This window comes from Ursus maritimus, unplaced genomic scaffold (genome assembly GCF_017311325.1).
Source record: "Ursus maritimus isolate PB19 unplaced genomic scaffold, ASM1731132v1 scaffold_26, whole genome shotgun sequence".
Classification (NCBI taxonomy): domain Eukaryota; kingdom Metazoa; phylum Chordata; class Mammalia; order Carnivora; family Ursidae; genus Ursus; species Ursus maritimus.
This window is the reverse complement of record NW_024425119.1, coordinates 597611-611158: the sequence shown is the minus strand read 5'-3', so window position 1 is coordinate 611158 and position 13548 is coordinate 597611. Positions and strand designations below refer to the sequence as shown.

Below are 13548 nucleotides of genomic sequence, written 5' to 3'. Positions count from 1 at the left end.
TTAGTTTGTGCTGAATATAGTCAACCCTGTTCTGGATTATATACTCTGACTGGTAGAAGTCTTGCTGACTTACATATTTGATGTCAAATAACTTCTGTTATGCACAATTTTACATTGATTACTATAGAGCACCTTGCTGCTGAAGTAATTAATATGGACTTACTAATAAGACATTTCTTTCTTAGTTAGAAAGGGGAGTAAGTTCATCTGTTAGTAATGTGACTGTCAAACACATGCAGCTGTGCTACTGGTTTGTTACTCACTCAACCATTAAGCAGTCACTCCCCATGTTCCCCTCTTCCCTCAGCCCTAGGCAGCCACTGTTCTACTTTCTGTCTCTATGAATTTAACTCTTCTAGGCACCTCATTTGAGTGGAATCAAACAGTATTTGTTCTTTTGGGTCTGACTTATTTCACTTAGCATAATGTCTTTAGGGTTCATTCATGCTATAGCATGTATCAGAATTTCATTCCTTTTTTTTTTTTTTTTTTAAGTAATCTCTGTGCCCAACATGGGGCTTGAACTCATGACCCTGAGATTAAGAGTCACGTGCTCTACCGACTGAGCCAGGCAGGTGCCCTCATTCCTTTTTTAAGGCTGAATAATATTCTAATGTATGCATATCGCACATTTTGCTTATCCATTCATCTGCTGGTGGACATTTGGGTTATTTCTCCCTTTTAGCTATTGTGAATAATGCTGCTATAACTATTGGTGTTATAAACATCTGTTTGAGTCTCTGCTTTCAGTTCTTGTGGGTCTACACTCAGGTGTAGATTTGCTGGATCACATGGTAATTCTATGTTTAATTTTTTTGAAGAACTGCCTTACCTTTTTTCCATAGTAGCTGCATCATTTTATATTCCCATCAGTAATACACAAGGGTTCCAATTTCTCTACATCCTCACCAATACTTGTTCTCTGTTTTTTATAATGGGTGTGAAGTGTGGTGTCTCATTGTGGCAGCTCATTTCTTTTATTGCTGAATAATATTCCATTGTATGGAAGTACCATAGTTCGTTTCTCCATTCACCTATTGAAGAACATCTTGATTGCTTCAAAGTGTTGGCAATTATGAATAAAGTTGTTTTAAAAATTCATGGGCCAGTTTTTATGTAGATAGAAGTCTTCATCTCATTTGGGTAAATACCAAGGAGCGTGATTGCTAGATCATATGGTAAGAGTATCTTTAGTTTTGTAACAGACTACCAAGCTGTCTTCCATAGTGGTTGTATCATTTTGGGTTTCTACCAGCAATGTGGGGGGGGGGGGGGAAGAGTTCCAGTTTCTCTGTATCTTTGCCAAACTTGCTATCATTGCTTTTCTGGAGGCTGTGTGGTAGTATCTCCCTATGGTTTTTTTGTTTTTGGTTTTTTTTAAAGATTTTATTTATTTATTTGACAGAGAGAGTGAGAGAGCATAGGCAGGGGGAACAGTAGAGGGAGAGGGAGAAGCAGGCTCCCTGCTAAGCAGGGAGCCTGACGTGGGGCTCGATCCCAGGACCCTGGGATCATGACCTGAGCTGAAGGCAGACGCTTAACCATCTGAGTCACCCAGGTGCCCCCTCCCTGTGGTTTTAATTTGCATTTCCCTAATGGCTAATGATGTTGAACATCTTTTCATATGCTTATTGGTCATTTGTATATCTTTGGAGAAATGTCTATTCTTATCCTTTGCCCTTTTTTGATTGGGTTATTTGTCTTTCTCTTGTTGAGTTACAAGAATTATTTATTTTTATATTTTTTTAAGCTTTTATATGTTTTATTTGACAGAGCTCAAGCTCGAGCACAAGCTGGGGGAGCCGTAGGCAGAGGGAGTGGGAGAATCAGGCTCCCTGCTGAGCAGGGAGCTGGACACAGGGCACCATCCCTGGACTCTGGGATTGTGACCTGAGCCAAAGGCAGGTGCTTGACCGATTGAGGCACCCAGGCACCCCTGAGAATTCTTCATATATTTTAGATACCAGACCCTATCAGATACATGATTTCAGATACTCTCTTCCATTCTGTTGTTTGTGTTGGTAATGTACTTTGATATACAAGCGTTTTTAATTTTTTAAAATTTTATTTATTTGACAGAGAGAGAGCACGAGGAGGGGGAGGGTCAGAGGGAGAAGCAGACTCCCCACTGAGCAGGGTGCCCTGTGCGGAACTTGATCCCAGGACTCCAGGATCATGACGCAAGCTGAAGGCAGTCACTTAACTGGCTGAGCCTTGCAGGCGCCCGAAACATTTTTAATTTTTATGAAGTCCAGTTTATCTGTGTTTTCTTTGATTTCTTATGTTTTTGGTGTCATATCTAAGAAGCCATTACTTAGTCCAGAGTCACACACATTTTCACCTATGTTTCCTTTTAAGAGTTTTATAGTTTTAGCTTTTAAATTTAGATCTTTTTTAGGGGTGCCTGGCTGGCTTGGTTGGCGGAGTGTGCAACTCTTGATCTCGGGGTTGTGGGTTCAAGTCCTGTGTTGGGTGTAGAGATTACTAAAAAAAAAAAAAAATCTTAAAAAAATTTTAGATCTTTGATCCATTTTGAACTAATTTTTGTAAATATTTTGAAGTAGGCATATATAGATTCATTATTTTGCATGGTAATGTGCAGTTATCCAAGCACCATTTGTTGAAAAGTTTCTTCATTTCCCTGTTGAATGGTCTTGGTTCCCTTCTCAAAAATCAATTGACCTTAGGGGCACCTGCGTGTTTCAGTTGGTTGAAGTGACTGCCTTCAGCTCGGGTCATGATCCTGGAGTCCCAGAATCGAGTCCGGTGTCAGGCTCCCTGCATAGCAGGGAGTCTGCTTCTCCCTCTGACTCTCCCACCTCTCATGCTCTCTCTCTCTGTCTCTCAAATAAATAAACAAAATGTTTTAAAAAAATCAATTAACCTTAAGTATGTGGATTTATTTCTGGCCTCTCAATTAGATTCCATTGGTCTGTCGGTCTGTCTTTATTCCATAACTATACAATCTTGATTATTATAGCTTTGTGGTAAGTGTTGAAATTATAAAGTTTGGGGCACCTGGGTGGCACAGTCGTTAAGCGTCTGCCTTCGGCTCAGGGCGTGATCCCAGGGTCCTGGGATCAAGCCCCACATCAGGCTCCTCTGCTAGGAGCCTGCTGCTTCCTCTCCCACTCCCCCTGCTTGTGTTCCCTCTCTCGCTGGCTGTCTCTCTCTGTCAAATACATAAATAAAATCTTTTAAAAAAAAACTAAAGTTTGAGTCCTTTTACTTTGTTCTTCTTTTTCCAAATCGCTTTGACTACTTTGTGTCTCTTGCAATTCTGTATGAATTTTAGGATTGTCCTCTCCATTTCTGGGAAAAAAGGCAGTTGGAATTTTTTTTTCAAGTTATCTCTCCACCCAAAGTGGGGTTCGAACTTAAAACCCTAAGGTCAAGAGTTGCATGCTCCATGGCCTGAGCCAGCCAGGTGCCCTGCGGTTGGAATTTTGATGGGGATTGCATTGAATCTGTAGATCAATTTGGAGAGTGTTGCCATCTCAAATCAACTTTTTGAGACAGATTCTTATAACCCCATCTCAGATTTTGATTCAGAGTTCATTATTACTAGAGATGTGTACTGTTTCATTCTTTTCTCAGCTTTTCTATCAGGAACAGATATTTGATCCTGAAACCAGTCTTAGAGTGGGTGCGTGATGAAATTTCCCTGCATTCTTCTCCTTCAGTCTGTCCTCTCTCAAACCTGTCTCCCCGTGTGCAGGATACCTTGGGATGTGGGGACTCTGGAACCTGAAAACTATCATTGTAATTGGCTATTTTGTACTTTTATTTTTTAAACCTTCATAATTGAAGTATTTTTATGTACAGTGAGTTAGCATGGGTTTAGTTGGATTTCTGCAGTTAAGGTAGGTCTCTTGGATGACCCATTCAAGGAAGTTCACTTAATCCAGCTTAATGAAGCCTCCATACTTCGCATACTGACAGAAACACTGGGGCACATATTGAGGCCGGATTTCCGGATCTGACCGCGCAGGTTTGAGCAGATGCGGCAAGAATGAGAACCCTGGCTGAATTTCCTGGGATGGCTCCAGTAGTGCTGCTGGTGACCCATCTTGCTGTCTCGGATGCAATGAGCCAAAAGACTATTTTGTACTTTTAAAAATCTGTCTACTGTGGTATCATTTGGAGTATTTGTTTTTGCTGTTGAGGAAATAATTGAACCATGTGGTTTGTTTGTTTAGTAGATGTTTTTGATTATAACTATTTGGGTTTTCTTATTTTTTAAGTCTTTATTTATGTATTTGAGAGAGAGAGAGAGAGAGAGAGCATGAACAGGGGAGTGGGGAGGAGAGGCAGAGGGAGAAGCAGACTCCCTGCTGACCTGGGAGCCCATTGCGGGGCTGGATCCCAGGACCCTGAGATCATAATCTGAGCCAAAGGCAAATGCTTAACTGACTGAGCCACCCAGGTGCACCTTATTTGGGTTTTTTAGAGCAGTATTTGTCAAGACTAACTGCCTGAATGCTTATTTTAAAAAGATGATGGGGGGGTGCTTGGGTGGCTCAGTCAGTTGGGCGTCTGCCTTCCTCTTGGGTCATGATCCTGGGGTCCTGGGATCCAGCCCCACATCGGGCTCCCTGCTTGGCAGGGAGTCTGCTTCTCTCTCTCCCTCTGCCCCTCCCCATGCTCATGCTCTCTCTCTCTCACTCGCTCTCTCCCTCAAATAAATAAATAAAATCTTTAAAAAAAAGATCATGGGTGCGCCTGGCTGGCTCAGTCGGTAGAGCATGCGACTCCATCTTCCGGTTGTAAGTTCCTGCCCCACGATTGGGTGTCGAGATTACTTAAAAAAAAAATTTTTTTTTAATCTTTAAAAAAAAAAATCATGGAGCCCTACCCCAGACCTTTTAAAGCAGATGCCCCATGATGGGGTTTGAGAATCTATTTTTTTATTATATTTGCTCAGTAATTTTAATGTGTATTCAATTTGGAGACCCATAGATTTAGAAAGTATTTTGCTCTGCCCATACAACTATTCTAAACTTGTTGATCTGCTATTCACTTTGAAAGCCTAGAGTATATTTCAGGGCTGGAATATGATGATTGCTGACTCTCGCGACTCTTGGTTTGACACTGAAGTGGGTGGGATTTGGTGTGCTAAAGTCTGTTTATCTTTGAAACATTTTTCTCTGGGTTGATAGTGGAGGATTTATGCTGCATTGGTGCTACTGGGTAGTTCTTCGCTTTTGAAATTCTGGTTTGGGGGGGTTGATTAATTGAAAATCACCGAATCTGTCTGTGTCATTGGTTAGCTAAATAAATAGCCTTTTGTGTCCTGACAGCAGTAGCCTTTTTCTGGTTTGGGTTTTCCACATGGCTTATTATCCAGTATGACAGCTTGTCGTGTGTAATCAGTATCACATTAGTCTCATGAGAATAGACACTCCTTTAATCAGCTGCTTTTTGTTAATCTTGTGGCTGAGGCATATGGTAACCAAGACGTTATTGTCATTTACTTTGTGGCATCGTGGTAGTATTGGTGGTGGGGTGATTGGGTGTGTGGGTGTGTGTATGTTTTAGGTATGTAGATTTTCCAAAAACAGATGGCAGATAAAACATTCATGTATTGCTTATTTTTCACTGTACATAAAAAATTATCATGTTTTAGAATTCAGTCATAATTTCACTTTTCAGAACATCTACTTTCTTAAAGATTTTTAAGTAATCGCTATACCTAACATGGGGCTCAAACTCACAACCCCAAGATCACGAGCTACATACTCTATGGACTGAGCCAGCCAGGTGCCCCCAGAAGATCTACTTTTTAATCTTGTTTTTATATGATTTATTTGAGCCTGGGCAAATCATTTCAACTTCTGTAAGTCCCATTTCTTCATATAATGAGGAGAATGGACTAGATGGCCTTTATTTTACAGATCCTCCCAAATCTAAAATTCAGTGATTCAGGCATTGACTAAAACTCCCATAAGCATGGAGATAATAGTTGAGGTCTTATTCTTTCTATTCCTCTTTTATAATATTCTCCATCACAATTCTATCACCATAAGTAGTCTAGTTAGTGTTCTGTGTATGTGGTTGGTCTGTACTCTTATCGTCTTATGTAAAATGACTTCTCATTTTTTGTCATTTGAGCTAGCCTCAAAATATACTGATAACTTTTTAAAAATTCCTGTAATTTATAAATAACTTTACTTTTGTTGGTTTTCTTTGTTCTTTTTCGTTTTCCCCGTGAGTGCCCTCTCTCCCCAGCAGTGTCGTCGTTTCGTGTGTATCTATACAGTGTAGTCATTTGGGTCTTCAGCATAGTGACGGTGACAGCTATCGATGTCAAGTATTTGACCTTTTTAGTCCGTGCTTAACAAAAGTCTAGGACAAAGGGAGTATCTCAAATAGTTTATAATGTAGTCAGAATGATGATAAACCATAAAATCATTGAATAGTATAAGACAGGATATACGTCAGTGTTCAACTGTGTGGCAGAGAAGGAATGATATGAATGTTCAAATGGCAGTGATACAGTAGTGGTCAGTGAAGAAGATACCGTGGAGTAGTAGAGAGGCTTAAATTGGTCCTCGAAGGAGTGGACAGAATTTGAGGAATCAGGAAAAGAAAGGGCAGTCCAGGTTAGGTAAAAATGTAGTTATAATATGTCCTTTTTATTAGTGAAGAAGTTGGCAGTGAGTTCATACTGGGCAGGAATACCAATGAATTTTTTAAAAATTCCTTACCACATATAATTTAATGTGGCTTGTAATAATACATAATGGAAAAATCTAAATGAATTAATTAAATAAGACTTCTAATAAATAAAATCAGAGTAGGGAAACTATACATTTCCATAGTGGGAATAATAGATTACAGATGCGTAGTCTCTTATGTCCCATATGGTAATACTAACATCAAGCAGTGTATTTGGTTCTGAGGCAAAAGCCAAAACCAAGTGAAGGTATACTTAGTTCCAGATTTTTTTTTCCATAACTAGAAGCTATACTATTTTCTTTTAAGTGGAACATTATTCTTTAAAAGATATTTTTTTCACTTAGAGCTTTATTATGTAGGGCACAGAGAAATGTTGTGAATATCAAACACAGTATTAACTTTCAAAACACTGTCTCTTAATGTGATTCGCGATAAAAGCTAAGGAAGTGGCACCAAAGTGCAGCCCAGTTAAAACAACTAGTTAACACTATATGGGGACCTATATTATATGCATGTACTTCTCTGATGATTCAGTTTACTATGAGGATATAATCTAGAATGCAGGGGAGTGGGAGGATTACCTCTCATGTCAGACTAAAAAACAGATTTGGGGCGCCGGGGTGGCTGAGTTGGTTGAACGGCTGACTTCATTTTGGCTCAAGTTGTGAGATTGAGCCCTGTGTGGGGTTCTGCCCTCAGTGGGGAGTCTGCTTGAGATTTTCTCTCTACCTCTGCCCCTCCCCACCTCAAATAAATAAATAAATCTTTATAAGAAAAAAAGATTCAACAGGTTATATCCTCTAGCAAGATTCTGAAATGTTTAGGTGCTCTACATTTCCAATTAAGGGCAAGTCAAGAACAAACTAGCAGATGTTACGTTTGGAATGTTTTTACGGAACTTAAAAGGCTAACCCAAACTTTCAGCATGGTTTTTATCCTGTTTCTGTCTTGGAAGTATGATTGAAGGATTATCAGCAGGTAAAAAAAAAAAGATTTCTCTTAAAAACACTTTCATTCGGGGCACCTGGGTGGGTCAGTCGGTTAAGCACTGCCTTCAGCTCAGGTCACGATCCCGGATCCAGTCCGGCGGGGAGCCTGCTTATCCCTCTGCCTGCCATTCCCCCTGCTTGTGCTCTCTCTGTCTGTCTTTCTGACAAATAAATAAAATCTTAAAAACAAAAACAAACCCCACTTACATTCACTGTAATTCATGACAATGATTGATCAAAATTCTTATGTTGTTGGATATAAGAGATTATTTTAGCCTGGAAGAAGTTTGAAGGCAAGTCTTTTAGAGACCAGTCACACCTGGAAACAGAAAACCATGGAACTTCTTGTATTCAGGAAGGTAGCTTCTTAGTAAAACTTCTCAGATGAATTTATTATGAAATGTGCCTTCACATTTTAAAAACTTAACTTTCCTTCTGAATGTTTGAATGTAAATTAATTGAACTCTGTTGGATATGTGCTCAAGGGGAAAAAAGATTGATTTAGATCAATGGATATTAAGCCATATACAATATAATATAACCCTTTTTCATACTACTTGGCATTATGTAGACTGTCAGAAGGTTGGTCCTGCTGGTCCAAACTCTTATAGTACTGAACACAGATTCTGTATAAGCATCATTGATTAGAAATCTATGATGAACTGATTCTGTTCACAGAGACAAGATTTGTGGAAAGATCACTGTCAAATAGTAACAACATTTTAGGGACTCAAAAGGATTGGTGAGTGGGAGCTACTGTCTGTTGAGCTCATTTTTGATGTAGAGGGACTTTATCTCATTAGCCTTGACAATATCCTTTTGAGGTAGATTTTATTTACCATTTTACATAAGAGGAAAGGCTCAAGAAGATTATTTTCCTAAGGTCACATGTAGTGACGAGCTGGAATGCTTGACTCCAAAGTTTATCTTCCACTTCGTTGATCCACCTTCCAGAAAGCCAGAGGGGAGAGAGATAATTTCACTGAAAGAAATAAGATTGACCTTAAATTAATTTCCCAGTCTGTGTTTGCCTTGTTTTAATAATGTCATAGTATGTTCCGGGGGTCACTTTACCTAGTATAGTTGTATTAATCAGTGCTGTTGCAGAGCCATCTAAAAGTTTATAAATTATTTCTAAAAGGAAAACCTGTTAGGGGCGCCTAGGTGGTGCAGTTGGTTGAGCACATGACTTAATTTTGGAGCAGGTCAGAGCAGGTCATGATCTCAGGGATGTGGGATCGAGCCCTGTGTTGGGCTCTGAACTCAGCTCAGTCTGCTTGTCCCTCTCCCTCTGCTCCTCCCCTCGCTCTCACTGTCTCTCTCTCTCTCTCTCAAATAAATACAATCTTAAAAAAAATAAAAGGAAAGGAAAACCTATTATGATTACAGACAGTACTTGAGATTTATTAAGAGTCTAGCTCTAAGCAGAATAAGCCAGTCTCCAAAGACAAATACTGTATGATTCTACTTACATAAAGTACTTGAAGTAGTCAAATTGGAGAGACAGAAAGTAGAATGGAGGTTGCCAGGTGCTGGGGGGGGGGGTGGTGCGGGGAAGGAAGGAATGGGAGTTATTGTTTAATGGGTGTGTGGAGTTTCAGTTTTTCAAGATGGAGAAAGTTCTTGGGATGCCTGGGTGGCTCATCAGTTAAGTGTCCAACTCTTGATTTCGGCTCAGGTCATGATCTTAGAGTCTGGGATTGAGCTTTGTGTCAGGCTCAGTGTTTAGTGGAGAGTCTGCCTGGGGATTCCATCCCTCTCCCTTTCCCCCTCCCCCCGAGCTTGTTCCCTCCCTCCCTCTCTCTCCCAAATACATAATTATAAAAAATAAATCCTTAAAAAAACAGATGTAGAAAGTTGTAGAGATGGATGGTAGTGATGGTAGCACAACATTGTGAATGTAGGTAATACAGCTGAACTACACACTTAAAAATAGTTAAGATGGAAAATTTATGTTGTATGTATTTTACCACAATTAAAAAAATTAGGGGGGAACCTATCTTTAAAGATGACTTTTCTGCTTAGGAAAATTTATGAAGATTACGTTCTTCATAGGATGCATTGTCTCCAAATTTTGCGTACTAAATTATGTTTGTTTTATATAATGTTTAAAAGTTTTTATGTACGTAATTTCATGTAAGGTATTGATGTAGGCAGAAATGATAAATGAAATGTCATTAAGCAAATATATTAATCATGACATTGAAGAGATCCTTTTTGTTGTACTTCAGGTAGAAATACCTAAGGACCTTTATTTTTTTCACAAAAAAATTATTTTAAGTTTTATTTTGGTTAGTCTCAGCTCAGAAGGAAAGTGTTTTATAGTACTCAACTTTAAATTTGAAAACTAATAAAAAAAATCTGTGAAATGTTGAAATATGCAACCTTTTGTTTTTCAAAGGTATTTTTAAAGACTTAGGGATGCTATAATTATCAACTTTCTTGGTCTGGGGGCGCCTGGCTGACTCAGTTGGTAGAACATGGGACTTGATCTTGGGGTTGTAAATTCGAGTCCCATGTTGGGTGTAGAGATTATTTAAAAATAAAATAAAATATTTTATTTTATTTTATTTATTTGACAGAGAGACAGCGAGAGAGGGAACACAAGCGAGGGGAGTGGGAGAGGGAGAAGCAGGCTTCCTGCCAATCAGGGAGCCCGATGCGGGGCTTGATCCCAAGACTCTGGGATCATGACCTGAGCCGAAGGCAGACACTTAATGGCTGAGCCACCCAGGTGCCCCTAAAAATAAAATCTTTAAAAAATCAAGTTTCTTGATCCAAATTAATAAGCTCATCTTTAATTCAGGATTTACTTGCTTGCAAAAAATCAAAACATGCAAGTGGCAAATCCATCTCTTTCTAAAACTTATCGGTGGTAGAAAACAGTGATATAAACAGTAGAAAAAGCACTGGAAATGGTCTGTAAATATATTCTGAATGTGAGAAGTGTGGGGTGTCATATTTGGATTCAGTGTTTTAGATGAAATGTTGAGGCAGGAGAAATTAGTAGATTTTAAAGCGTGTTGTCTTCATATTCTCCTTCAGAGCTCTTCCTCTTTGTTCTCCATTCTGTGCCACACACCAAGACCTTCCTTTCCTTTAACTACATGGTAATAGCTTGTGGCCAGTATTTTTGGTATACTCACAGTTCTCTTAAGTTGGAGGTTATAAATCTTTTGAGGATAATAGGTCTTCTCTTGAGCTGCAGTTTGCATGAAGATGTGAAGGTAAGGGACCATGAATATCAGTTTTCAAAGATATTTATCACTTACTGAGACAACATTATAGGTTCCTTTTTCTATTATTATGTTAAAAATGTTTCTGAGATACTTGCTTCCTAGCTTCCCAACCAGAAGATGAGGAGGGCACAGCCTGGATTAATGATTTTTTTTTAAAGATTTTATTTATTTGAGAGAGAGAGCGTGTGCATGCATGTGCATGAATGGAGGGGAAGGGTAGAGGGAGAGGGAGAAGCAGACTCCCCACTGAGCTGGAAGCCCGACTTGGGGCTCAATACCAGGACTCTGGGACCATGACTTGAGCCAAAGGCAGACACCCAAGCCACTGAGCCACCCAGGCGCCCCTGGATTAATGATTTTATATTCACACTGACCCGAGTTTGATTCACAGCTCCTCCATCGTGGTGGTCTAACCTACCCAAGCCTCAACTTCCTCATCTTTCAGTATGTCTGAGCCTGGTAGCCTTGATAAAATGAGTTTTGATTTGTATTTTCTGACTTAAATAGTTAGAATACTACCCATATTCTAATGGCTTCTCTCTCTCTCTCATAGCTTCACAACCTCTGGATCAAGAAGTTTTATTAAAAGTTAAAAGTGAAATTGAAGAAGAGCTAGAATCTCTGGACAAAGAAATTTCTGAAGGTCTGTTTATTCTTATTTTCCTAGTTATTTAGTAGACTTAGTTTGGTGTGGTTTACTATTGGTTTAATATTTTACAGTAGAGCATTCTCAACATCACACAGCTTCATTGGTATAGGATTGATTAGAAGGGTGAAACTAGAAGGTACCTTTTTTCTTTCCTGGGGGATAGCTTTATAAATGTTTCTAAACCATACCTGACAGCCTTTTCCTGGAGTTAAGTAATAGACTAAACAATCATATTAAGGTACTTTCCATTTAATGTCATTTGATTTATATTGGTGTTTTTTAAATTAATAACAACATTAAAGGGGAAAATGTAAGTAAGTTGCTTCCATTTTTGCATGTATGTTGCTATAGATAGTTGTAAGAGTAATATACATGTAATTTTGTGGTGGGTGGGTGCTAGCTGCTTGCTTTACTGGCATTCTATGCCCTGTATCCTGTTCGTACCTTGGAACAACAATGATTCTGCCTGTTCTTCCCCCAGTTAGAGCATGGCAGTACAACATGGAGTAAGGAAGCAGTTAAAAAGTTGGTAGTTTGAGCTGAGGAGAGAGAAGCTGTGATTGCTTCTTTCATTTGCAACCTTTTATACTTGTATCACCTTCATAGTTTTAAACTTTATCTATGGGGTGCCTGGGTGGCTCAGCTGGTTAAGGGTCTGTCTGTGGCTTGGGTCATGGTCTCCAAGTCCTGGGATCAAGCCCTGCATCCGGCTTCCTGCTTGGCGGGGAGTCTGCTTCTCTCTCTCTCACTCTGCCCCACCCCATGGTTATTCTCTCTCTCTTTCTCTCAAATAAATAAATAAAATCTTTAAAAATAAAATAAAGTTTATCCATGTGCAGGAATATTGAGTTTGAAAGTTCATTTGAAAAGGAATGAAAGTTACAGAATTCTTGAATCACTATATTATACACGTGAAACTAATATAACACTGTATGTTAACTATACTGGAATTAAAAAGCTTTCATTTTACTTTTTTAAGATTTTATTTATTTGTTTGAGAGAGAGAGGGAGGGCACGAGCTGGGGGTGGGGGTGGGCAGGCAGAGGGAGAAGCCAGACTCCTGCTTCCGCTGTGCAGGGAGCCCAGTGGAGGACTGGATCCCCGGACCCCGAGATCATGACCTGAGCTGAAGGCAGATGTTTAACTGACTGAGCCACCCAAGTGCCCCTTAAATAAAAAGGTTTTCAAAAAAGGAATGAGAATAATTAATTCATCCCATCAGGTGGAATAAACTGATAAGAATCTGGTTTAAGAAGTTCCATATTTATGGGGCGCCTGGGTGGCGCAGTCGTTAAGCGTCTGCCTTCAGCTCAGGGTGTGATTTTGGCGTTATGGGATCGAGTCCCACATCAGGCTCCTCCGCTGGGAGCCTGCTTATTCCTCTCCCACTCCCCCTGCTTGTGTTCCCTCTCTCGCTGGCTGTCTCTCTCTCTGTCAAATAAATAAATAAAATCTTTAAAAAAAAAAGAAGTAGTTCCATATTTATGAAGGTAAAAACGAAATCTTAAAAACAAAATACTAAGAGTGGGATGATAGCGTTGGAGTTGCTTTACGTTTATCATTCTTGTATGAAACTAGTATGTAGTAACATACTAAATTGGCTTGTGTATTTTTTAGAAAATATTTATTTGAGAGAGAGAGAGAGCACAAGAGCGAGCACGAGTCGGGGGAAGGGGTAGAGGGAGAGGAGAAGCAGACTCCCCACTGAATAGGGAGCCCAACTTGGGGCTCAGCCCCAGGACCCTGGGATCATGACCTGAACTGAAGGCATATGCCCAACCAACTGAGCCACCCAGGTGCCCCCCTGTGTTTTGTTTTGTTTAAAGATTTAATTTATTTATTTGAGAGGGAGAGAGCGTGAGCAAGTGGGAGGAGGGACAGAGGGAGGCAGAGAGAGAGAATCTTAAGCAGATTCCGCCCTGAGCCCAGAGCCTGTCATGGGGCTTGATCTGACAACCCTGAGATATATGACCTGAGCTGAAAACATTTACCA

At 39.7% G+C, this 13548-nt stretch overlaps 1 protein-coding gene and 1 pseudogene across 1 annotated transcript in view; one reads left to right on the top strand and one right to left on the bottom strand.

Annotated features, from left to right (window-relative positions):
- Positions 1–13548, top strand: part of BCL2L13 (BCL2 like 13) — an 89269-nt gene that overhangs the window by 26547 nt on the left and 49174 nt on the right. The window contains exon 3 of the mRNA XM_040641970.1: positions 11460–11549. Coding sequence (XP_040497904.1) covers positions 11460–11549 — 90 coding nt within the window. The remainder of the gene's footprint in view (positions 1–11459; positions 11550–13548) is intronic.
- Positions 3842–4069, bottom strand: LOC121105382 (annotated as a pseudogene).